General features: G+C 50.3%; 2 protein-coding genes across 3 annotated transcripts in view; one reads left to right on the top strand and one right to left on the bottom strand.

Moving 5' to 3' along the window:
• The window catches only part of TVP23A (trans-golgi network vesicle protein 23 homolog A), a 32137-nt gene extending 26278 nt beyond the window's left edge, over positions 1-5859 (top strand). Inside the window, exons 2-7 of one of the 2 annotated variants that reach the window (XM_079944528.1) lie at positions 1006-1150; positions 2250-2339; positions 2572-2700; positions 3933-4061; positions 5125-5184; positions 5842-5859. In XM_079944528.1, coding sequence (XP_079800654.1) covers positions 1006-1150; positions 2250-2339; positions 2572-2700; positions 3933-4061; positions 5125-5184 — 553 coding nt within the window. In that variant the 3' untranslated portion in view covers positions 5842-5859. The remainder of the gene's footprint in view (positions 1-1005; positions 1151-2249; positions 2340-2571; positions 2701-3932; positions 4062-5124; positions 5185-5841) is intronic. The other variant, XM_079944529.1, reaches the window with a different exon arrangement.
• Positions 5860-6048: 189 nt separating this feature from the next.
• On the bottom strand, positions 6049-24114 carry NUBP1 (NUBP iron-sulfur cluster assembly factor 1, cytosolic). The gene is made up of 11 exons (XM_079944527.1): positions 24080-24114; positions 23897-24001; positions 22089-22222; positions 16103-16171; positions 13922-13954; positions 13242-13332; positions 12432-12586; positions 10541-10651; positions 10190-10292; positions 6987-7070; positions 6049-6248 (listed from the first exon to the last, which is right to left on the bottom strand). Exons 1-11 carry the CDS (start codon positions 24096-24098, stop codon positions 6190-6192), a joined length of 963 nt encoding a protein of 320 aa, XP_079800653.1. The 5' UTR covers positions 24099-24114; the 3' UTR covers positions 6049-6189.
• Positions 24115-24558: the final 444 nt, after the last annotated feature.

Here is a 24558-nt window from a genome sequence, read left to right as displayed (position 1 = left end):
TTTTATTATAGTTGATTTACAATGTTGTTAATTACTGCTGTACAGCAGAGTGACTCAGTTATACATATATAAACATTATTTTTAAAAATTCGTATTATCTTATTTTTATTTTTTGGCTGCATCGGGTCTTAGTTGCGGTGCTCGGGCTCTTCGTTGTGATGCGCAGGCTTCTCTCTAGTTGAGGCGCAAGGGCTCAGTAGTTAGGCACACAGGCTTAGTTGCCCCGTGGCATGTGGGATCTTAGTTCCCCAACCAGGGATGGAACCAGTGTCCTCTGCGTTGGAAGGCAGATTCTTAACCACTGGACCACCAGGGAAGTCCCTATATACATTCTTTTTCATATTGTTTTCCATTATTGTTTATCACAGGGTATTGAATATTGTTCCCTGTGCTATACAGTAGGACTTGTTGATCCATCCTATATATAATAGTTTGCATCTGCTAATCCCCAACTCCCAGCCCATCCCTCCCCCACCCCCTCCTCCTTGCGCACAGCTGCTTTCTGGCTCCAGCGTTGAAATGCAGCTCATCACAAGTGGCCGGGGGTTGGCGCCGACTTGTGCATGTCGTGCTCGCTTCCCTCCATCAGGAACACGAGGCCCCCACTGATGTGAGGCTTCTGCACCCGTGGGCTGCACATGGCCGCGCTGTTCAGTCACTGGCGGAATAACCCAGCATTTCCCTTTGGGGAATTGGTCACTGTCGCTGCTAGGCAGGAAGGTGGTGATCACTGTCACCGACACAGCTTACTTCAAAGGTGACCCGTTTGCAAACAGGGCAGGTGATATTTGGAGTCAAATTAGGGGAAAGTACTGGATTCTTTAAGAGGGTGGGGAAAAAATGCTGGTGTGATGAGGATTGTTTCGAGCCTTCTAGGTTAGCGCTGCAGCCTGAAAGAGTTTGGGTTTAAATGTATGCGGAACACGTGGGACACGGAAACCACAGAGTGAGTTCAGCCACTGCCCTTTGGGCCCTGGAGTGAGGGGGCTCTGGGTTCTTCCCTAGGCACCCGGTGGCCACGTTTTTCCACCTGTTTTTCCGAGTGAGTGCCACCATCACCTATGTGGGCTGTGACTGGTTCAGCAGAAGCTTCGTGGGCTGTTTTGTCACCGTGCTTCTCCTCCTGTCCTTCGACTTCTGGTCTGTGAAGGTAAGGCCCCCTCACCTGTGACAGCCTCGCTCCTGAAACACGTGGCTGCGTTTCCAGATGCTCACAGTTCTGATGCATGTGGCTGATTTGGGCTCAGAGGCACTTTGGTTTAAACTGCTGATGTGTACTTAAGAATACTAAGCTGAATACTGTCACTTAAAGTTAGAGAAAAAAATACATTGCTTAGTCGAATAAATGGCTTCTGTCATGCTTGCAAACATGTAGTATATGAGGGTGACAACTCCATAGGGCTTTGGATTTTTTGTAAATTTTACATATGACATAATATTATAAATAATATATTTTAAAATTCCATATAATATGAATATATATGTGTGTGTGTGTGTGTGTGTCTGGGGAGTCCTTTTTTCATGAGTGAAACTTTGTTTTTAAAATTTTTATTGGAGTATAGTTGATTTACAATGTTGTGTTACTTTTCTGCTGTACAGCAAAGTGAGTCAGTTATACAGTTATACATATACATATATCCATTCTTTTTTAGATTCTTTTCCCATATAGGTCATTACAGAATATTGAGTAGAGTTCATGTGCTATACAGTAGGTCCTTATTAATTATCTATTTTAGATATAGTAGTGTGTATATGTCAATCCCAATCTCCCAATTTATCCCTCCCTCCCCTTCCCCACTGGTAACCGTAAGATTCTTTTCTACATCTGTGACTATTTCTGTTTCATTAATAAGTTCATTTGTACCACATTTTTAGATTCCACATATAAGCAATATCATATGATATTTGTCCTTCTCTTTCTGACTTACTTCACTCAGTGTGACAATCTCTAGGTCCATCCATGTTGCTGCAAATGGCGTTATTTCATTCTTTTTTATGGCTGGGTAATATTCCATTTTATATATGTACCACATCTTCTTTGTCCATTCTTCTGTCGATGGACATTTAGGTTGCTTTTTAAGGTAAGCTTAGTTAAGAATTAGAGGCCTCAAAACTGATTTTGAGAAAGCCCCACAGTTCAGTTCCCCTCTCCTCCTTCTCACGGTGCAAGTTTGGCATGAAATGGTGACTTTTATTCATCAATGAATGACCCGTGGCCTGCTTGGAGACATTCTGTCCATTTTCCTCAGAATGTAACCGGACGACTCCTGGTGGGCCTTCGCTGGTGGAACCAGATCGACGAAGATGGGAAAAGCCACTGGATTTTTGAAGCCAGAAAGGTATTCTCCAATACGTGTCAAGCTAGAACGGGAAAATGGCCGTGGAAAGTTCCCATGGGTTCCTTTTGAGCTTTGTGGGATCTGATCCCCGCCATACACAAAGCCCACTGATGCTGGCGCTCCGTTCAAAGTCACATGTGGCAGAAGCACGTGTGACGTGAACAAAAATCCTAGCACACTCCTTTGCAACCATTTTCGCTAGTATTGAAACCGAATCACTTTCCCGCCACAGGTCTCTCCAAATACCGTGGCTGCCACAGAGGCGGAAGCTCGGGTCTTCTGGCTCGGCCTCATCATCTGCCCCATGATTTGGATCGTGTTCTTTTTTAGCTCCTTATTTTCCTTGAAGCTCAAGTGGCTGGTAAGGCAACATTTGCTTGAAACATCTGTATAGAACCGGTGGTTGCAGGAGCGTGTTTTTGCTATTGATCGACCCATCAATCGAAACAGCTTTGAGATAGAATTCACATACCAGGCCGTGCACCCATTAATGTGTACAATTCAGGGGCTTCTAGTCTATTCACAGGGTTGTGCAACCATCACCACAATCAGTTTTAGGGTATTTTCATCACCCCGGAAGGAAACCTTGAGCCCTTCAGCCATCACCCTCCCCATACACCTGTCCCCCCCGCCCCTGCCACCCACTGATTTCTCTGTTTCTATAGATTTGGCTATTCTGGACATTTTCTGTAAAAGAATCATATAACATGCAGTCTTGTGTGACTGAGCCCTTTCACTTCGTATTGTTTTCAGGGTTCATCTCTGTTGTAGCTGGTGTCAGTGCTGCTTTCTTTTTTATGGATGAATACTATTCCACGGTATTAGACCACATTTTGTTTATCCATTTATCCATCAGTGAGATAATCAATGGTTATTTGTTTCCAGCTTTTGGCTCTGAATAATGCTGCTGAGAGAGGAGTTTTTAGAAAAAGTGCATGACGTCCTACCTTGGATAGGGAACCCTTCCTCAGTAGGAATAAGCTAGCCTCAGGGTTCTGCAGTTTTATTTCAGAGTTATCATATTGCATTGCCACGATCTGAGTCATTCAGTGAGGAAACAAAATATCTATGGACAGTCTGAGCAACAGCATAAAAAAGTGTGGGCTGGGCTTCCCTGGTGGTGCAGTGGTTGAGAGTCTGCCTGCCGATGCAGGGGACATGGTTTCGTGCCCGGGTCCGGGAAGATCCCACATGCCGCGGAGCGGCTGGGCCCGTGAGCCATGGCCGCTGAGCCTGCGCGTCCGGAGCCTGTGCTCCGCAACGGGAGAGGCCACAACAGTGAGAGGCCCGCGTACCGCAAAAAAAAAAGTGTGGGCTCTGGAGTCTGGATCACGGCTCAGCCTCGCTCCAGCTCTGCGACCTCAGGCAACTTTAGCTTCCCTGAGCTTCCATGTTCTCCCTGTAAAATGGGATAATAACGGCCCCAACCTCTCGGGTTCCTGGTGATTAAAAGCGGTCCATGAGTATTTGTAAGCACTCCAGAGAGGTTGGCTATTACTAGCAGGTGTGGGCTGGAGCCACTCCTACTTGTTTTGGGAGGAATATTTCAATACGTGCTCTTAGGAGAATTACATTTGCTTTGTCTGAGCGCAGGCCCTTGTGATAGCTGGGATTTCTCTCCAAGCCGCTAACCTGTACGGCTACGTCCTTTGTAAGATGGGAGGCGAGAGTGACATCAGCAAAGTCACAGCCAGTTTTCTGTCCCAGACGGTGCTCCAGACGGTGAGTTATTGAAGTCTGATTCCTGGACCCCTGATCTCCAGACACTTAAAAGTCAAGGAGGCCTGTTGGCAATGGCAGGTTTTGATGTTTTCCATATCAGCCAGGCCTCCATGGTTAGTTGCATTTTTGTGTGTGTGGTTAAAATATACCCAACAAAATTTACCCTTTTAACCATTTTTAAGTGTACAGTTCAGGGCTTCCCTGGTGGTGCAGTGGTTAAGAATCCGCCTGCCAATGCAGGGGACACGGGTTCGAGCCCTGGTCCAGGAAGATCCCACATGCCACGGAGCAACTAAGCCCGTGCGCCACAACTACTGAGCCTGCGCTCTAGAGCCCGTGAGCCACAACTACTGAGCCCACGAGCCACAACTACTGAAGCCCGCATGCCTAGAGCTTGTGTTTTGCAACATGAGAAGCCACCGCAATGAGAAGCCTACGCCCTGCAATGAAGAGTAGCCCCCACTCGCCGCAACTAGAGAAAACCTGTGCGCAGCAACGAAGACCCAACGCAGCCAAAAAAAAAGAAAAAAAAAAGGCAGAGTTCTTTAAAAAAAAGTGTACAGTTCAGTATATCCACATCATCATGTCACCACAACTCTGATCTTCACAAACCAAAACTCTGTACCCACTGAATGTTTAACTCCCCATTCCCCACCCTTCCCCCCACCAACAAGCTCCAGGTAACCACCTACTTCCTGTCCCCATGCATCTGACGACTCTAGGGACCTCACCTAAGTGAAATCATACAGCGCTTGTCTTTTTGTGACTGCCATTGTCGGTTTTGAGTGATTTCTTTAAACGACAGAATTAAGAACCATAACGTATTTTTTTTTAAAACCTAGCCTTAGTTCTAGGAGAGAAATAGATCTTCTAAATTTGACCAGGCTCTTCCTGAAATGGTCTGAACCATCTTAAATGTGAACAGTGCAGCTTCACACCAAGACCTTGAGCAACCAGCCCTACAGGCTTTCAGTTCACTGTGGGTTTGCTCTGGCCTTGAATCAGTGGGATCAGGCCACACACATGTGAGACAGAAAGCCAGGGCAGCCTCTTCCCCTTGCAGGCCTGTCCAAGAGACTTCCAGAAGCCTGGCCTTGAGGGGCTGGAGATTCACAAGTATTAGGTAAGAGGTGGGATCGAGGCGGCGGCCTGGACGGTGCAGGGCCGGGGGCTCCCGTGGAAGCGCAGCTCCCCTGGGTTCAGCTGGGCCTGTGGTCTGGGTGGGCCCTTTAGAGGGGTCCCACCTTCCTCACCTTGAACAGGTGGATTTGACTCTATGTAGGCAAGCGGGGTGGGCGACGAGAGAAGGGGAGGGCAAGGCATTTGCCCACCTTCCACTTCCATGCCTGGAATAAGATGGGAACTGGGAATTTACTCTTCCCTCAGCTGCTCTCAGTTCCTGTGTGTCTTCCAGAGTGAGCGTCTCATGGCAATGAGGATCTTCTTGGAGTTTGCATCTCTCTTTTTATGTAATGTTAGAAAACCCTGTAAGTCGTCTGACACTGGAAATTGCTGGATATAGTGAACACACATTCCTATACAGGGTGTCGACACTGACCCCCAAATCTGTTCTCATGTGGGTGATTCGAGGGTGTTTTGACTGTGCCCAGCCATGTGGTGTGCATTGACCTCAGGACAAGCCCCAGCAGGAGGATCTATCACTGCTTTAATTTCTTCTCCACCTGAGGAACAGCGTTTGCACTACGCTGTCTGCACCTGTGACTGTATATCTGCAGTGAAGCCACACATTCACCCCTTTGTCCCTTTGGTTCTTTTTCAGGCTTATTTTCCGAGGCAGCGAAGGCTCAAGTGAGAGGTTCTGTAGTGGAACAGCTTCCGACAGAGAAGAAAATTCCATGACCCACAAGCCGCTGGTTTTTTACACGAAGCAGGCCTTGGGGCAGAGGTCTGAGATGTTTTTATTTTTGAAACGGCACATCTGTAAAGAATGCCCTTTACATACGTTCTAAAGAAAAGTGTACAAATGTTAGATGATTAAAGTGTCTCTGAAAAAGTGACTTCACACCATGCCTGGGGCTGGTCCCTCTCTGCCTGTGACCCCTGCTCTGTCACGCAGCTGGTCAGGTGTGATGGGACGTGCTGCTTGGGTTCCGAACGTCCTCCTGTTTCAGGAGCCGACGAGGTTCTCCCCTTTTGGCTGACGCAGACTACAGAACTCCTGGATTCCTGGAAAACAAGACAGCAGGTAAGGAAGCAGTTGCGGCTCTTGGTGGCCCTGCCCTTTGCTGGCGAGGCCGCGTCTAGATGGGGTGGTGTCCTCAGGTGGCTTAATTCTCCCAATAGTCCCATTTCGGCTTATGCCCTGAATCTGAAAGTGAGCCCAATACTGTCCACTGCCCACCTGTGGTTATAACCACAACTGGAGGCCTCACGCTGGCCCATTCTACAGATCAAGAATCCCGGAAATGATGTGATTTACCCTCAACACCATTTCACTAGGTCAAAAGGACTCAGCCACAAACCGGGAGCCTAAAGCTTTAACTACTGACGACACCTGTGCCTTAGATTCAGCGCCCCTGATGGCTGCCTGTCGTTGACTGAATCAGGCCTGCACGTGGGCTGGGTCTGGCTCACTGTGCTGCTTTTTTCTTCTTCATTTCTTTTTATAGCTTTATTGAGGTGTATTTCCTATACCATAAACTTCACCGTGTTTTTTAAACTATGACTTAGTTCACAACACTGAGGTACCAGAAGATTTTTCAGGACTCCTGGCTTCCCGGGCTGATGGGGTCATGCCAGACCTCACTACCCCAGTGTCCCCACCAAAGCTGTGTGGCCACTTATGGCTGCAGTGACCACGTATGGTCCTGAACGGGGCCTTCTCACACCCAGCCCACTCTGCTCATTTAAGTCACTTCCTGGCCCCGTGCCGTCGGGATTCACAGGACTCGCTTCAACACTTACTCTGGATTATACTTCTGTAGGCTAAAGTGGCTGGTGAATCCGGGGCTTCAACCAAAAAAGACTGTCCTTTGTCGCAACTCTTACCTTAAACAAAGGAAAGAAAATCCATGAAGAAGCACAGTGGTGATGTGAACCTGGGGCTCTTTCTGTGCCCATGACACTGAAGGTCGAGCCCACCTCACTTGTAATGAAGATCAAAGCTGAGACAGAATGTCGGGGTCTCGAGGACCTCACCTTCCCCCCGCCATCCAGCAGGGACCCTGGCTAGCGTTTCCTCGCAGCTCTGACCTGTACCTGGCTGACCTGTACCTGGTGTTTAGTGTGTGTGCCTGCGAGTCATCTGGGTCATGTGCAGCAAATGCAGGTTCCAGGGCCCCCACTGTGATCAGATACAGCAGCTCCTAGGCAGGCCCAGGAACCTGCATTTAAAAGACCAATTCATTCTTTCAGTAAAAAGATAATGAAGGCACACAGTAAGAGTATGGAATACAAAAGGTTATACCATGAAGAATGAGTTCAAAGGAGGCTACCAGTGTTTCAAGTATCCTTCTAGAAATATATGCATATATATACATATACACACTCATGTATTTTAAAAAAAATGCTTGGGAGTGTATGACACACATATTCTGCCCGTTGCTTTCTCCATGTGTAATTTTATCTTGAAGGTCTCTCCAGGTTGGCATCCATCCATCTGCTCTGTGTACTGCAGTGCCGCCTCGGGACACACAGGTGGTCTCGCATCCAGGTGAGCACGGGGCGGGACCTTGGGCACGCGGCGTGCTCCCCTCCCGTCTGGTCCTGGGTAGACCCCGCTGCCAGCTCCTCTGCCCCCGCCCCCCCTGCTGGAGAAGCAGGATCAGTGGTTCCACGACCCACAGCCACTCCCCAGCCTCCTGGGGGGATCCTGGCCAGGCCAACCGTGGAGCAGTCGTCGCCTCAGCTCCCCAGCATGTTGCCCGGTGGGACAGGGACACCCGAGACGGGGGGCAAAGTGGGCCCCCATGTGGCCCGGGCACTGTGAACTGTGGCGGAAGCAGCTAGGGAAGCCTCCGAGTTCACGGTCGCTGGACTGGGTCTGGGAAGTCACAGGTCCCACAACAGGCTCGTGGGGTCACTTCCTTCTGATTTTCATCCAGCGTCCTCTCACTCCTCGTCCTCCCTTCCCCAGAGGACATGCCTGTCCCCTTATAAATGCGCTCTGGTCAGTTCCCCGTCTCCACAAACCTCCCCCTCCTGCCTGTCGCCTGCAGGCGGCACCCCTTGGGCACTGCCCTGTCCAAGGCTCCCCTTGTGGCCCTCCTTCCATCTGTGCAGCCCCTGGCTCCATCACCGTGCCCACCTCGCAGGTGCGGCCTGAGGTTCAGCGCCTGGCAAGGACCCGCCGGAGCCCGCAGCCAGCGCTGGGGCAGCGCGGATCTAGGCCAGGGCGCCCGGCCCCAGACGTGCTTCCGCGTGACCCTCAGGCGTGCGGGGCTGGGGAGGCTGAGGATCACGGTGCCAGAGCCCGGCCGCTCCTCTGCTGCACGTTCCCACAGGGGCTGAGGGCGTCCTTCGCGGCCTCTTGTCTGTTCCTGGTAACGTGGCTGTTCCCTCACCGGACAGAAGCGGCTCCAGAGGGTCACAGAGACCTCACTTGGCCCTGCCCGCCTCGCCGCAGCGCGTCACGGCATTAACCGCCTGTCCTTTCCGACGCCGGCCCAGCTCTCTGCAGCTACAACCAGAGGTGAGGTCTGGGGACATGAACCTTGTCACGCTAGACATGTACCCGCTGGACGGCACTGGATCAGAGGCTGCACCAGGCCACCTCTCCTGTAAGCTGCTCTAAGGACTAAGGCGGCAGCACAGCCTTGGAGCGGATGGCGGTGACAGGCTGCCACCACTCACTGTCCCCCACAAGTTCATGTGGGCCGCCCGCCTCTGGAGGCCTTTGAGGGGAGGTACCTGCTCCTACGGCCCAGAGGGAAGCTCTGGTCAATGCGAAGACAGTTTACAGCAGTGGGGAAGGCTGGAAAAGCAGCCGAGTTCTCTGTTTCTTGGGGAAACCACATACCAGAAGTGCTGCTGGGAGTGGAAACAAGCGAGGTGCGATCTCCGGAGCTGCCCCCCAGGTCCCCCGGGCTTCTCGGGGGCTCTTCCCGTCCACCTCCTCAAGGCAGGCCTCCTCCGAGCTGCGCTCTCGGCCCCTCCTCTCTGCACCTCCCACCCCCCCGTCGCGGGCACGTCCCCCTCCACTCCTGACCTCTCTGCCCAGCCCGCTGACCAAGCCAAGGCCTCACCCGCCTCCACACAGCGCCAGGAGGGAGCCAGCCGCTTCTCGGTGCTGCCCCCGTCTCCTCAGTGGCTCAGACTGGGCAGCACGGGCGTCCGTGACACCTCTCAAATCCTGGCACTTTCCCTCTCTGTGTACCCCCCTCCCTGGCAACGCCCAGGCCCCAGTCCAGCCCTAACCTCCTCCCCGTTCTCCTGCAGCACAGCCGCCACGGCCTCGGCCTCTAGGTGCACACGGCGCCGACGCTCCCAAGGCTCTCACTTCCTAACAACTGGGGCCCGAGCGCCGTCGGTCTCTGTCGGCTTCCCTCAGGCCCAGGCACCTCTGCGTAACCTAACTGTCCCACTTCCTCATGGTGGGGCTCACACCTAACTTCAGCAAGGTCAACTCCTGCTACTGTGGGGAAATATCTGGCGGTGGGTGTCCTCACCACTCCACTCAGCGAGCCGACGCCCTGGAGTGAGTGTGGGGTGGAGGTGGGGTCCCCGGAGGACTGTGACACTCAGGAGCGTGACCCCCGGAGGCAGGCCAGCGGCTTCCCCTCACGCTCACCGAGAGAAGCCGGGTGCAAGGAGGGCTGCGGCGGGATTCCCTGTACACTGGACATGCGGGGCACCTTCCTCGGGAGGCTTCAAGGCTAATTCTGTACCCGGCTTTGAGTCTGAACCTAATTCCTGTGTAAGAGAAGACTCGAAGGCACGCCCCTTGCCGCCTCCCCAGGTCACCCCCGGCCTGGCCCCTCCCCTTAGTGACTTCCTTTCCTCCTGCCCTCCTGCACCAGGCGTCTCCCTGACCAGTCTCTTCTCTCCTCTCCTCTGCAGGCCCCTCCCGCTGCCCCGAAGTTCTCCTGCTCCCTCGGCTACGCACCGCCACGCGTCTCACTGCTCCTCTCAGCTGGAGGGTGTGCAGCCTCCACCGGGGACTCACCCACCTATGCGCGGATCCAGAGGCACTTTGCCGAGAAGCGGGATCTTCAGGTCATGGCACATGACCTCCGCACCCCCAGTCGTCGGCGGGAATATCTGAGTCTCCTTCTGGGAGGCAAATTAAAGGGGGAGGAATCCTGATTTTGTTTCAGAATCATACGATGGACCACATTTTAAAGCAACTTTAAAAAATGGCTGTTTTGAATGTGAAAAGAATTTTCATTAAATCAGCAACAGAGGGTTTTAACTGATTCTACTTCCCGAAATGATGGGGAAAATAGAGACGGTTTCCCAGAGATCCACCCCTACGATTTCCTCAGGCACGGAGGACAGGACCTGGTTGGACGTACTCTCACCTGGCACTTGGGGCAGATGAAGCCGCTCATGTTCTCCACCACCCCGATGATGGGCAGCTTCACCTTGTGGCAGAAGCTGATCTCTTTCCGGACGTCCTGGAGCGACACCTCCTGTCAAGGTTCAAGAAGTCCAGTTATGTCAAAGTCAAAGCATAAAAAGAGAACATCCGCGTGGTGGAGGGATGGCTGCAGGGCCGTGGCATCGCCACCGTGAAGCGTTAGCGACCGTGCCCCGTGTTCCGTATTTGTTTCGTGCCGACCACGTGCGAGCCCTGTTCCAGGTGCTACTTACTTCCCACAAACCTCAAAGGATAAACCTGAACAGGCAATGTCCAATGTCCAACGAATCTACAGGAAAGCGACCCTTTAACACACCTCCATGCTCCCCTTTGCCGTCAGTGTACTAGGCTGATCCCGAGTAGGCACAGCCTTCCAGGTCAGGGCAGCCTGTGGGCTCGGCTGGCCGCCTATTTCCATAAATAAAGTTCTTCTGGAACACAGCCCGGCCCACTCTTCTGCACAGTATCTCGGGCCGCTTTCGCCCCACAATGGTACAGCTAAAGGGCCGTGACAGAGACCGTGTGACCCAAAAAGCCTGAAACAGTTACTCTCCGGTCCTTCACAGAAAAAGTACATCAACCTCTGATCCTGGTTATCATGAACCCAAGCAACTTTATGCACAAGAAGAAAATAAGGACTATTACCAGGTTTGGATCCCTTCAAATTCACTTCTGGACTCTCAATGTGCATCTTACAGCGTGAGGACTGTGGATAATCAGGGCTTAGTACCCACCCCAGTACCCCATTTAATTTTACTGCAGACACGTGTCCAAGGGTCGTGTGCTGTCAAATACGGCTACTGCTTAACATCTGTGGCTTTAACGGTCACAGGCCTTCAAAGGGTCCTGGCTTTGAGTCCTCTATTCTCCTGAGGCCCACGTTTGGCCCTCAAGCCCTTTGAGGCTGGGGTACAGGCGGAGGGGCATTTAGCTAGAAAGTAAACTGGCTGTTACTAAGCGTCTCACCGCAGTGCAGCTGTGGTTCTCTCCCTGGTATCCTCTACAAGCCCTGCTTTGTCAAAAATGACCCCACAGAAACTAACACACCACTGTAAAGCAATTATACTCCAATAAAGATGTTAAAATTAATTAATTAATTTTTAAAAATGCAGTTCTCACAAAAAAATAAAAATGACCCCTAAAGAAAGCCAGCTGCTGGACGTGCAGGGCTCCGAGAAAGTGGGCGTCCCCAGCCTGAAGTCACATTTTCTAGAGAAGTTACATACAGAGGTGCACAAACATGGGGCGTCCCCCCAGGCTTCCTGGAGAAGGGCCGGCATCTGCTCGGTCTGCTCCCCTCCTCCTGAATCCAAGGGGACTCTCTTTCCTTTCACAGTCAATATGGTATCAGAGAGGCCATCCTTGTGTCAACCCGATTGTTGCTGTTGCTTTAGACTTGACCTTTAGAGCGGTTTTAGGTTCACAGAAAGCACAGAGTTCCCACGTACCCCTGCCCCACGTGGAAAGCCCTGCCCACTGTCAGCACCCGCATCAGAGCGGACGTCCCCACTCCACTGTCCTCATAGGTCATTTCTTTGGGACCTACTCTTGAGAGCACTGCTGGTCTACGGGTGGGCCCCAGCCTCTCTTTAAAAATTCAGTAGGAAACATTCCTAACAACAAATTCGTCTTCTCTCCAGCGCCATCCTCGGGCCAGGCGCCCTTGGCCCCCACCCCCGCCCCAGCCACCTGATGCCTCCCTGTCCGCTGACAGCGGCTGGACCGAAGATAAACGTAAGGTTTCTGCGGATCCCAGGCAGGGCATGCTGCAGAGCCCAGGGTCTTGGGCTGTGGGAGAAAGAGGCCCTCCGGGGTGGGGGGCCCTGGCTCACCTGCGGTGTGGTGATGATCACCGCCCCATCGATGTGCGCTGCGGCCAGGTACTGCACGGCCGAGAGGTGCTCGTCCGACGTCCCGGGGGGGGTGTCCACGATGAGGTAGTCCACCTCGCCCCAGTCCACGTCCCGGAGGAACTGCTTGATCATGCCTGCAAGGAGAAGCCGCGGGGATGCCTCCTCTCTCCCGTCCTTCTGACTCTCTTTACAGAAGCACAGCTCGTGGCCTTTACGTACGGATCACCTGTGCTCTCAATCAGTGGTGTTTGGCAACGTCTGGGGACACGTCTGCTTGTCAATGACTAGGGTGGGAGTTCTACTCGCCTCTGGAGCACAGAGGCCAGGGTACTGCTAAGCCCCTGTGCCATGGAGGACAGCCCACCCTCCCCAAACAAGGAATTATCTGACTCAGTACGCCAACAGCACCGAGGCTGAGGAACCTTGCCCAGATAGGCACTTTCGCATCATTACCTGCAGCCTCAATGCCTAGCCAACCTGCTACTGATTTCACCTCACATACTTCTCTCTTTGACACAAATAAGAACACAAACCACCTTAGGAATAATTTCAGGGTTAGGGAGATTTTCAGGAGAGAAAAACCCCTAATAGATTTTAAAAATTATAACATTTTATTAAATAAAACTGGTATTTCTGTTGGCTCTCTTCAACCAGTGAAGAGGCAACCAGATGCATAAAAATAATGCTCTAGGAAGCCCAGCAGGATGAGCCTGAGGCCATCCTGACAGGACGGGATGCAATTCTGCCCTTGGAAGGACGTGATAAGAGACAGAAAGCAGAGTGGCAAACCATTTTTCTTTGGTCCCCTCCAGATAACGGCATCATCGGGGCTGCTGAGCAAGAAACCCACCGACATCACCCCCAAGTTGTCTTCCAGGAACTAGAAAGGATGACGCAAGAAACATTTTACTTAAAACCACAGTGCAAGGCACTTCCCTATGTCTTTTGTCTGAGCTCTGGCTGAAAAAAGTGGGGGGACAAAATTACTGTGTGATCTGTGAGTATATTCACTCTTTGAATCCTTAAATCTTTTTTCTTTTTTTCGAAAAAAATCATTAAAGAAAAAGGTTACCATATTGGGGGGATTGAAAGAGTCACCATACGGCCTTATGGCAACGACAGTGAACTCAGCTGAAATAAACAAACCTCGTCTCCTTTACTATCTTAACCTGGGTTGGCAAACTATGGCCCCACTTCTGGTTTTGTATAAAGTTTTATTGGAAAACGGCCACGGTCATTCATTTGCTTATCACTACTTTCCAGCTATGACGGTGGCAACTGTATGGCCCACAAACTGGAAATATTTACTCTCTGAGCCTTTACAGAAAAAGTGTGCCAAGCCCAGGTTGGAACTGGATTCCCTGTGCCTAGGAAAGTGCCTCAATAAATATCTGTTGACGATAAACAGTTACGACCCTTTATGTACACATACGACAAGAGATCCTGAAGAAAAGGGGGTCAGCACTCACCACTGGAGACCAGCCTGAGCCACTCTGGTGAACCTGCAGGAACAGAAGCCCATGCTTATTTGTGAGAAATTATACGCCCTGGTCACGCTTCTCTCACAGACGAAGTTTACGCAGTAGGAAGGCAGTTTTATAAATGACGATTCATTGTCTTAAATGCTACCACTAAATTCTTAATAGGGAGTGAACAGAGCGGGGTCAGGGGCTGGGTTATGGATGATAGAATTCATTTGCCTTTTCCCTCCCAGGTTGGGTTATTTGGAAACTGCTTAGATATCTGGTCAGGGGACCGATGTTACCGGAGTCCAAATATAATTTGGGATATTTTAAAAGTGTGACAGAAATCAGTTGGGGGTTGCTGAGAAGATGCAGGCAACTGTGGAGCAGCGAGGCAGTCTCTGTACAAGTCCAGGAGTGGAGGGATGACCTTTAGTGAAACAGTAGACACAGAACCCTCCCATCAGTGGTGTGAACTTCAGGGCTGAGCTGCTGCCCCCAGGGGACAACAACTGGGGAAGTGGTGTCAGTGGGAAGCTTGGGCTACTGCAAGACCCAGACCCTCTCCTCGCAGTAGGTGTTCACTAACTGCCAGGGTTCAAGTCCGTATCAACGCTTTACTATGAAACAGGAACTTACGCAACTTCCAACCACACATCAATCTTAGATTTACGGTTCAAGTAACGCTGGACCCAGAACAGAAAGCCCATTTTTCCTGATGAATTCTTACTTTTTTAAACAGTCTTTTGAGATATAATCCACATACCACACAACTCACCCATTTACACTGTACAGTTAAATGGCTTCAGGATATTCACAGAACTGTGCATCCACCGCTACACCAACGCTAGAACACCTTCGTTACTCTTAGAAGATACCCTGCACCCCTTAAGTGTCGCCCCCGATGCCCACGCTCCCCCCAGTCCTAGGGGACCACGGATCTACTGTGTCTACAGGTGTGCCTGCTGCTGACATTTCACAGAATTGCAATCAGATAACATGGGGTCCTTTGTCACTGGCTTTGAAGTCACACTTAAAAAAGAAAAACCCATTGATTCCTATTAATACTAATTCTCTAAGTCACTGGTTTTGAAAGAGGGGTAAACACGATGATCCAATAGCACAGGAGGAGAAAATAGTAGAACTTCTGTTATCTCACCATTTTAAATTTTCAATTTTTATAACTACTTGTGTCCTGGCCCAGTGAGTAGTACATGCACGTGACTGACGGTAACGGACCCCCGTGCTGGGGGGCCACGTGCTCAGAACTGCGATTCCTGCTGCTTCGCAGCAGGGCAGAAGCAAGTCCCAAGCCCTGAGCAGAGTCCCCGAGGACTGGCTCTGGCTACTCTCTGCCACCCCGTCCCTCTGCCCCGTCCCCGTGGGCCACTTTGCTGAGGACACGAGGACACTCCTGCACGCGCGCCCCATCCCAGCGCACCCTTCTCTGGGTTCTCTGAGCAGGGTGCCCTTGACCACCCCCTCCCAAAGAGCAGCTCCCCTGGCCGCCCTGCCCTGCCGAGTCTGTCCCCTTACCCTGCTTAGTGTCCTATTATCACCTGCCCCTCCCACAAGGGTAGGGTCTTTATCTGCCTTGTTCTCCTCTGAACCTCAGCACCCAGCGCTTCAGTAAAGAATGTACGGATCCCAACACCCCAGGAAAAGCCTAGTCCTCCAGCCCGGCTTCAGTGCACCCCCCAGGGGAACCTTTCTTGGATGGCTCTGTGCCACCTAGAAGGGAGGGAACAGCACGTGCTGCTCCACCCCCGCCCGCATTCTTTGCCTGCCTCGCAGTCTCACTTCCCCTCTGGTGACCACAGGAGCAGAGATATTTCCTTGCTTCCAGAGTACAGAACCCTAGTCAGCCCTGGTCTAGCTTTCCCAGCCAGGGCTAAGTTTCTGTGTCTGACTTCTGCATTTGACGTATTGTTTCCCTTCCCCTCTAAGAAGGCATTGAAACTAACAATTCTCAGAAGGTTTGAATGAACTTAAATATAATCCACACCGCCCCCAAACTCACGGCTGTTGTTAAAAGGAGACAGGCGGTCTAGTGAACCTTTACCTGATCTCGTCACGTCCCGGTAAAAAGGCACGGGCTCCGCTGACCCCCTGGCTTAGGGTTAGCGGCTTGGCGCTACAGTTTACCGTAAGAAAATGCTTCCCTGCATTTTGTCTTGTCACTATTACCTGTTCTCCTTCCAATCCCATGATCTTGGGAATTGACGGGCCGCATATATCAATGTCAAGAAGAGCCACCTGGGGAAAAGAGGAGACGTGATATAAGCAGATGTACAGTCCTCCAGATGTGCACAACCGGGAGGGGACGGGGCTCCAGGAAAAGGAGGGAGGGGAGAAGGTGAAGAAAAACTGGGCTGAACTTGGACCGAGCGGAATCTCATGAGGGAGAGTTACAACACTTATCTTCCGGGCCACAGAGACACAGACGAAACTCCTAACAAGAACCTGCAAAGTACACCCACACCCCCGGCGCTCTGCCCATGGCCCTGCTGCACCCCAGCCACCCTCAGTATGGCCTATTTTCAGGCTGAGCTTATAGTCCAGGGTATCAGGTCGCTTGACAATTCAGGCCCAGCCACTGTTTACGTAGCCCTTACCATGTATTGGGGGGGGGGTGTGTGTGTGTTTGCACACACACCTGTGTGTTCGGGATCATTATCTCTGCTTTATAGAAGAGGAAACTGAGGTTCAGAGAGGCCCAGAGACTTGTTCAACGAGCAAGAAGCAGAGCTGGGACATGAACTGAGGTCTCTGGACTCCGACGCCAGGGCTCTTCCCACTACCCCGGGGGCCTGGCAAGGAGGGCCTGAGTGGACCCTCTAGCTGAGCTCTGACCAAGCCCTGTTTTCCTGTGACGCTGAAGGTTAATGATGGCTTAGGCTCAACTTCTAAAAAAGAAAGTGAAAATAAGGAAATCTACAGAAGTTCTTTGCTAGTGATATGTGCAGCCTTCGATGACTCCTTCTACCCCAAACGCCCTGCTTTCCCCATCTGATTCGTGAGGTCTGAGACAGCCTTCAGAAACCTTCTAAGGAGCAGGGCCGTGCTCATCTTGAAAGCTCTCACATCCTAGATCCAAAGGAGAGCACCTCTGGGTAACTTTTTAACTTGCCCCAAATTAGTTTCTTGCTTTCCTCTTCAATCCTCTGGACAACCTCCTATGATCCTCACATGACTTCACACCAGGTCAGGAAAGTGGTTCCTTCGTACACTGGATAGTCGTTTGCCTCAAGCGCCCTCTGCTGGACCTCAAGAAGAATGCACCAGAACAACGCTCACCCTGAAGACCCATCAGGGTGAAGACCTCATCCTGAAGACCTGACTTCCGTGGCCTTCCTGATGCTTCAGGCTGATGTGTGCTTAATGATCCAGACATTTTACATCAGAGCCTCACAACTTGGGAAATTATACCATCGCTACGACCCTAACGGAGACTTTCGTCAATAATCTCGAGTTTCTAGCCACTTGGTCTAGAAAATCTCGCTCTCTTTTGGGAACAGTTTAATCAGTTTCCTTTGGAGGAATTACACCCCCTCTTCCCCACAACCAAGTGGGTATCTTGAGTGAAGTGATACAAGAAAGAGATCACATGCACTCACTCTGCGGTGGAACCCGAAAAGGCTGTGGTACATTCCTGCTATCCAGCTCTCCAGTGGCCGTGTCCTGTCCCCTTCAGACATTCTGCTGATCCTGCCGCTACCCCCATATCCATCCAATTAATTCCCTTTCTGCCCCAGTTACACCAGAGAACCCCAGCTGGAAGAAACATGCCTGCAATAATCCTCACAGGGTCTGTGGAAGGTGCTAGAAGACTGATGGGAAGAGGAGGCTTTGCCACACCTCTCCCAGCTAGAAAGTGGTGGAGTGGGTGCTGCAGGGCTGTCAGGATCCACAGCGTTCCCTACCTAGCGCCCCATACTTCCGGAAGCGGGCTCAGCACTAACTGCTGGCACTCTGAGGCCGTGTCACCTCGCACAAGCTGCTTCTCCTCCCCGATCTGTCTGAGCTTCTGATCTGCGAAACTAGTGTTTCGGGAGATCATTAGGCTCCTTCCAGCCCTCGAGTCTACAAGCCCCCGAGAGGGCCTCAGACACTATAGCCTGGACCTTTTAATGACACAGCTTGCCTTTCAGCTCACAGGGCAGGATGATAAGCTGGGAACTGACGGGAGCTGCTGACTCCTGCGGTGGGAAGGAGGCACGTGATTCTTGGATGTCTCACAGCTCAGGTCTGCGCCATAGAGGCTCCTCCTCTTCCCTTCGCTCCAACCTGCACATTCCCCGGCCCACCTGTGATCAGTAAGGGGCTACCCTGCGATTCAAGGCCCTCTGCAAACCATCAGACACCTGCCTGACCAAGTGCTATCATGGAACAGCCTTGCTTGCAGTCAGTAATGAGCTGCCACCGGGCGGCAGGCAGAAAAGGACAGGGCAGTCCTCACCACCCTGCTGAATTTAGGGCAGGGAGGGGTGTGAGCTGCTTGACTTTAGTCAACAAGACACTCGGTGTGCACTCTGTGCCCACGCCGGGCACCCTTTGGAGACAGTGATGTTTTCTGTCACCAGTAGGTCTGCCTGAGGGGAGACAGACTTTCTTAAGTGCTGACTTTTTTTTTTTTAAGCACCACTGCAAGAAAAAAATCCAGCTCATCTAGCCATGTTTCCACACAGCTGGTGAGCTTCCCTTCAGTTTACTGCAAAGTTTCAACGTGTGCGCAGTGGGACTTCAGAACGTAACAACACGGAAGCGTGATTCTATGTAAACAGCTGTCTATTCACAAGTGGTTCCTTGTAGCTGGCCTGGTTAAAGTACATCTCCAGGCAGCTGTTTAAGAAAATGCCTGACAGCTTCTGAAAGCAAAGATTATTCTGGGTAACATGGATCATCGCAGAAAACAGATTTCTTGGCTGGCCAACTGGCCAATACAAACTTGACCCTCAGACGGCAAAAGATTGTTGACTAACAGAAAAACAGATGGGCAAGTATATGTGAACCTGATTGGCACTGGACTCTGGGTGGGCTACAAACTCATTATCACCAAAGCAGAAATAGTCTTCACCCCTCCATATTCTATCAGGGACATTTACTGAGCACTTCCTATGCATCAGGCATCGTGTTAAGCATTTTACTGTTACGAGTATCATCTCACTCGGTCCTGAGTCCCATTTTACAGATGAGAAAACTGAGGCAGAGACAGTCTGATAACCTGCCCAAGGTCACAGCAGTGGTATCGGCGGCACTGGGATGTGATCGTGGGCAGACCGACTCCAGAGCCTGTGTCCTTGGCCACCAGTCGGTGCTTGGCCACCGACTCCAGAGCCTGTGTCCTTGGCCACCCACCTCCTGCCCCAAACGCTCAGCCAGACTTCTGACCCTCCTTCTTCTCCAAGAGTTGGAGGCCCTGCTGCTCCATTTGTTCCTGCCGTTGGTTCTAGCACTGCCCTGGTTGTGTCCTCGTGGCCTCTCATGGAGACAAGAGCAACACCACCTGCTGGTTTACCGTCACCCTCTGACGACACTCGATCACACACTCAGCTGCTGCTATAGCAACCCTCAAACCATGCCTCTTTCCCGCTGGAACATCTTCCCAGGGCGTTAAAGCCTCCCAGGTCTGGCTCAGGCTGAGCCTCACCCTCGGCCCCTCTGCTGCAGCAGCAGCAGCCCTGCCTGCCCAGCCTGTCTGCCCCGGCAGTCCCAGCTCTGCGCCTCTGCCTCCACCTCCTCCTGCCACATCCCATCAGCCGCCATCAGAGTCCAAGGCCGCCTTCTCCCACGAGCCTGCCCAGCTGTCCCCTGCCAGTCACTTCTCCCTTTCCCCAGATGCCTAGAGCACATCTTGGGTAACAGATACCAGATTCCAGAGAAGCCCATGTCAGTCATGTAGGCCAACAAAAGCAGCTCCACATGTCATAAAATGATCAGAAGAGAAATGAGTTATAAGCAGGATTCAGAGCCCTAGTGAGAGAAACACCAAGCTTTACAGGTCCCCTAGCCCAGCCTCTGCACTGTCCCAAGGCCACGGCCTCCCCAACGTTTCAATCCTCCCCCAAAGAAGTTCTTCCCCAGCCAGCACTAGTGCTTCTGGAGCTACAAACCAAACCAGGGGCTGGCGAACCACAACCCAGGGCCCAAACCCAGAATGCCACCTGTTTCTGTACAGCCCATAGCTAAGAATGGCTATTACGTTTCTAGAGTTGGGGGGAAAAAAATCAAAAGAATACATTTATTTCACGACAGGGTGAAAATTATGAAATTCAAATTATATGAAATTCAAAGTTTTATTAGAACACAGCCACACTCATTTGTTCACAGGTTGTCCATGGCTGCTTTCATGTTCAAGGGAAGAACTGAATAGTTGCTACAGAAACTGTATAGCCTACGAAGCCTAAAATATTTACCGTCTGGCTCTTTATATAAAAAGTCTGCTGACCCCTGAAGTAAACTCTACTTTCGTAACCCAACGAGTTAAAAAAATATATTCCTGGAGCCTTCGGTGAGGTATCTGAGAGGCCACTGTTTGTGTGTGTGTGTGTGTGTGTGTGTGTGCACGCGCGTGTGTGTGCGTGCACACACGCACACGCTCAAGCATATTGAGGGCAGGTCGGAATGGTGGGCTTGATCCCCCTGCCCAAGGTAGCTACCTTTACTGGGTTTTTTGTGGAGGAAATAAAGCCTTTATTTTATTAAGAATTTAGGGCGCTATTTCATACTGGAATAGAATGGTTTATCTCACACAAGTAGAAAGTATGCAGTTTATCCAGTTATTAGAGTTTAAAAAAAATAACTGGCAATATGTGGCAGTTTTGCACTCCCCACTAGCACTATCTTAAAAAAAAAAAGCCAAACAAAAGTGAAAGGTCATTTGCCAGTTATAAAATAAATGTGAACTGAAAGTTACTTAGCCCTTATTTATATAAAAATAAATTTCAACATTCAAAATGCACAAAGACAAAACTAATTTTCAAAAATATATCAGTGTATGGAAAGAAGGCACGCAACAAGACCAAGGAAAGAACTGGAATGGCTGTTTCAATGTTTGTTCAGTGTTTCAACATGAACACAATAAAATTGTTTCCATGTTACAAGGAACTCCTCTGCAGGCCCCAAACAGCGCTCTGACGGGAAAACAGCAGAGTCGGTGATCCACACAGAGTGTGGTGGGCTCTCTCACCCAGCGCACACACAGCACCAACACACAAGTTCTAACCACGGCTCGTATTTCAGGGCTCAACGTGTTGAGCAGTGGCGTCTAAGAGATACCAAAGCTTTTCTAGCAGTTCTGGTACGTATATATATTTTTTTCAATTAGAATTTTGAACATAATTTCATTTTGGCAAAACCAAATGGTGGAACGTGTTCTGTGTTAAAAAAACAAAAAACAAAAAAACCCCGCAGCATTCATGGTTTCATCAGGTATAAAATTGTAATCAAAGTGAATATTGGGATCATTTCCTAAGATCAGTGCAAAACCATCATGAGTCCCAATGAATAACCTGTATTTTTTAAATCACAGGTACTGCAAATTTCCATTTGATCTTTTTGGTAAAAGTAATTTTTTTCTTCCTCACCCTACCACACCTTTTATTAAAGCTGAAATCCTGAGAGCAGTACTGGGGAATTTGAGTTTTCAAGCTCCTCTGTGTACGTGGGTGTAAGTGAATGGCCTAGTGTAGGGGTTGGCAAGCGTTTTCTTCAAGGGCCAAACGGAAAGTATTATAGGCTTTGTGGGCAAAATCAAGGATTAAGAAGTACTAACGTAACACTGTAAAAGCAACCATTTATAAATGTAAAAACCATTCATAGCTCACAGGCCATAAAAAGACAGGAGATGGGCTGGATTTGACCACAGGCTATCGTTGGTAGACCCCTGACCTAGAAAAAGGCAGAAGGGGTTCATTAAGAGAAAGAAGCCTGAACTTAACATAATAAATAATCAGCAAGCCAAGAGAAATGTACACCTGCCAGCCATGTTCATGGCTAGAGAATCCAATGAAATAGTCATTTCATTGCTCGACGGCCTTGCACTTCCTCGTTCTCTCTGCAGGGATCTAGATTCCAAAGAGGCCAGATAAACTGACACTAACGAGTCAGCTCCCTACGAGCCATCATGAGCCCTAAGACACGAGCCTCTCCCAGTTTTTCCTTAAGGTCCCACCTGTGTGTTTTCATCTTCCGCTAGGCCGTGGGCCAGGTGGGCACTGAATGTGCTTTTCCCAACGCCGCCTTTCCCAGACAACACCAAGATCTTGTGTTTCACGGTCTTCATTTTTTCTTTGATTTCCTCTATGGCTGCAAAGAAAGCAATTCAGATGACCAAGCCCCTGACTCAATCTTTTTTTATTTTAAAAAAATTTTTATTGGAGTATAGTTGATTTACAATGTTGTGTTAGTTTCAGGTGTACAGCAAAGTGAATCAGTTATACATATATCCACTCTTTTTTAGATTCTTTTCCCACATAGGCCATTACAGAGTATTGAGTAGAGTTCTCTGTGCTATACAGTGGGTCCTTATTAGTTATCTATTTTATATATAGTAGTGTGTATATGTCAATCCCAATCTCCCAATTTATCCCTCCCCTTCCTTTCCCCCATGGTAACCATAAGTTTGTTTTCTCTATTTCTCATTTGTGACTCTATTTCTGTTTTGTAAATAAGTTCATTTGTACCATTTTTTTAGATTCTACATATAAGCGATATCATATGATATTTGTGTCTCTCTGAATGTCACTCTTCCCATGGGCTGGAAGAAGCTAAATCCTTGGGCTATTTCAAGGGATCATGAGTGAAACTGCACCTCATCAATGGTAGTAATAAGTGCTACCAAAAAACCCCAAACCAAAACCAAACAAAACAAAACCCAAGGCTACGAGTACATCTGACATTTCCTTATTTATCGGTTTACTTGTTTGTCTCCCCTACTAGAATATAAAGTCCATGAAGGGGGGGGCTCTGAAGTGTTCACACTATATTCCCAGTTCCAGAACAGAACTTTCAATGCAGCAATGATTCCCAACCTGCGGGCAAACCCCACCAGGGCACATCTGGCAATGTCTCGGGATATTTTTGGTTGTCACAGGAAGGAGTGTTGCTGGCAGGTAGTGGGTAGAGGCCAGGGATGCTGCTAAATGTTCTGGGCAGAGAAACAGGGCAGACATCCCCACCACAAAGAATTATCCAACCCTGAGGGTCAGTAGTGCCAAGAGTGAGAAACTGACACATTGCAGGCACTTAGTTACCTGTCACTGATAACTATCACTATTACACATTTACTATGCTTTCAATATTTCATCCTAGTTCAAATCCCTAAAACAACACTGTAACTATTTTCCCCCCATTTTTGATGAGGAAACGGAGGCTCAGAGAGGTTAAGGCTTTTTAATCACCTCATCTGTCTCATTCATAGCCGTATCCCCAGCACAGAGCACTGTGCCTGCAAGTGATCAATAGATACTTCTGTTGAATTAATGGGAGAATCGCTCCTCAAAAGGAAGGAAATTTTGTCCAAAGAAAACAGCTGGCGGAGCTAGGATTTAAGCCTAAGTTCCCTGACTTCAAACTTTATACCCTATTCCCTCTGGTGCCGGCCTCCTCCCAACCACTTCCAGTTACTGTCACTCAAACCGCTGGTCCCACCCCTCACCTCTTACGACTTTCTCCCATGCCCCGCCCCTCCTGAAGCCCCTTTTGATTCCACGCCAGTCACGGGTTCAGGCTCCGCCCCCACCCCGCCAATTTTCTCCTCTCCTAGCGTTTTAAAAACCCTGACCCTCTGGGCCCCGCTCCTGTCACTCATCCCTCAAGCCCCGCCCCTTATCCTGAAGACGACTCCACGACCCGCCTCCTCTGGGCCCCTGCCCCTCATCCTTAAGGCCCCTATCCCAACACCATCCACACCCCGCCCACGTCCCGCCTCTTCCAGGACAGCGCTTCTCACTTCCCGTTGGAGCCTTGCCCCTTCCTCACCCGGGTCCGGAGCGGCACCAGCTCCAGAAGCGCAGAGCCCCTGGTTGGGGCACCCCTGACATGAGGCCCCTCGACCTGCTTGGGCGCTGCCGACCCCGGGACAGTCTGCGCGAAGACAAGATCACAGTTAGAGTGGCTCCTGTCCTTTCAGGCCCGCCCCCCACGCCCCCTCCGCGCGCTCACCATGAGGCACCTCCTCCATCCCGCTGCCTTGGATGCGTACGCGGTCACCGGAAACCGCCGTTACGTATTTCCGCCTCGTTGCGCCCAATCTGACCCTCCAGCTGCGCGAAATTGTGTCTCGAAAGAGGGCTGTGCGCACGCGCGAGCCTTGTGATGGGAGTTTGGGACTGTTCTCTTTCTGTTACATTTAAAATTGAGTTGCAGATATCTATCATAAATACTTCGGCATGTATCTCCTAGGATCAAAGACTTTGTCCTACATGACGTCAATACCATTTTCATATCCGAGATTTAACATTAATGCAAAACTGTTAGCTAATATTCACTTTGTATTCAGATTAAGGAAGAGCCCCCTGCTCCCCCAACCCCCCTTGATTAGATTCAAGGATTTTTAAAAAATTAATTAATTTTATTTTGGGTCTTCGTTGCTGTGCACAGGCTTTCTCTAGTTGCGGTGAGCAGGGGCTACGCTTCGTTGC

The sequence above is a fragment of the Stenella coeruleoalba genome, assembly GCF_951394435.1.
Source record: "Stenella coeruleoalba genome assembly, chromosome: 15".
NCBI lineage: Eukaryota > Metazoa > Chordata > Mammalia > Artiodactyla > Delphinidae > Stenella > Stenella coeruleoalba.
This window is presented reverse-complemented; position numbering and strand designations above follow the sequence as displayed.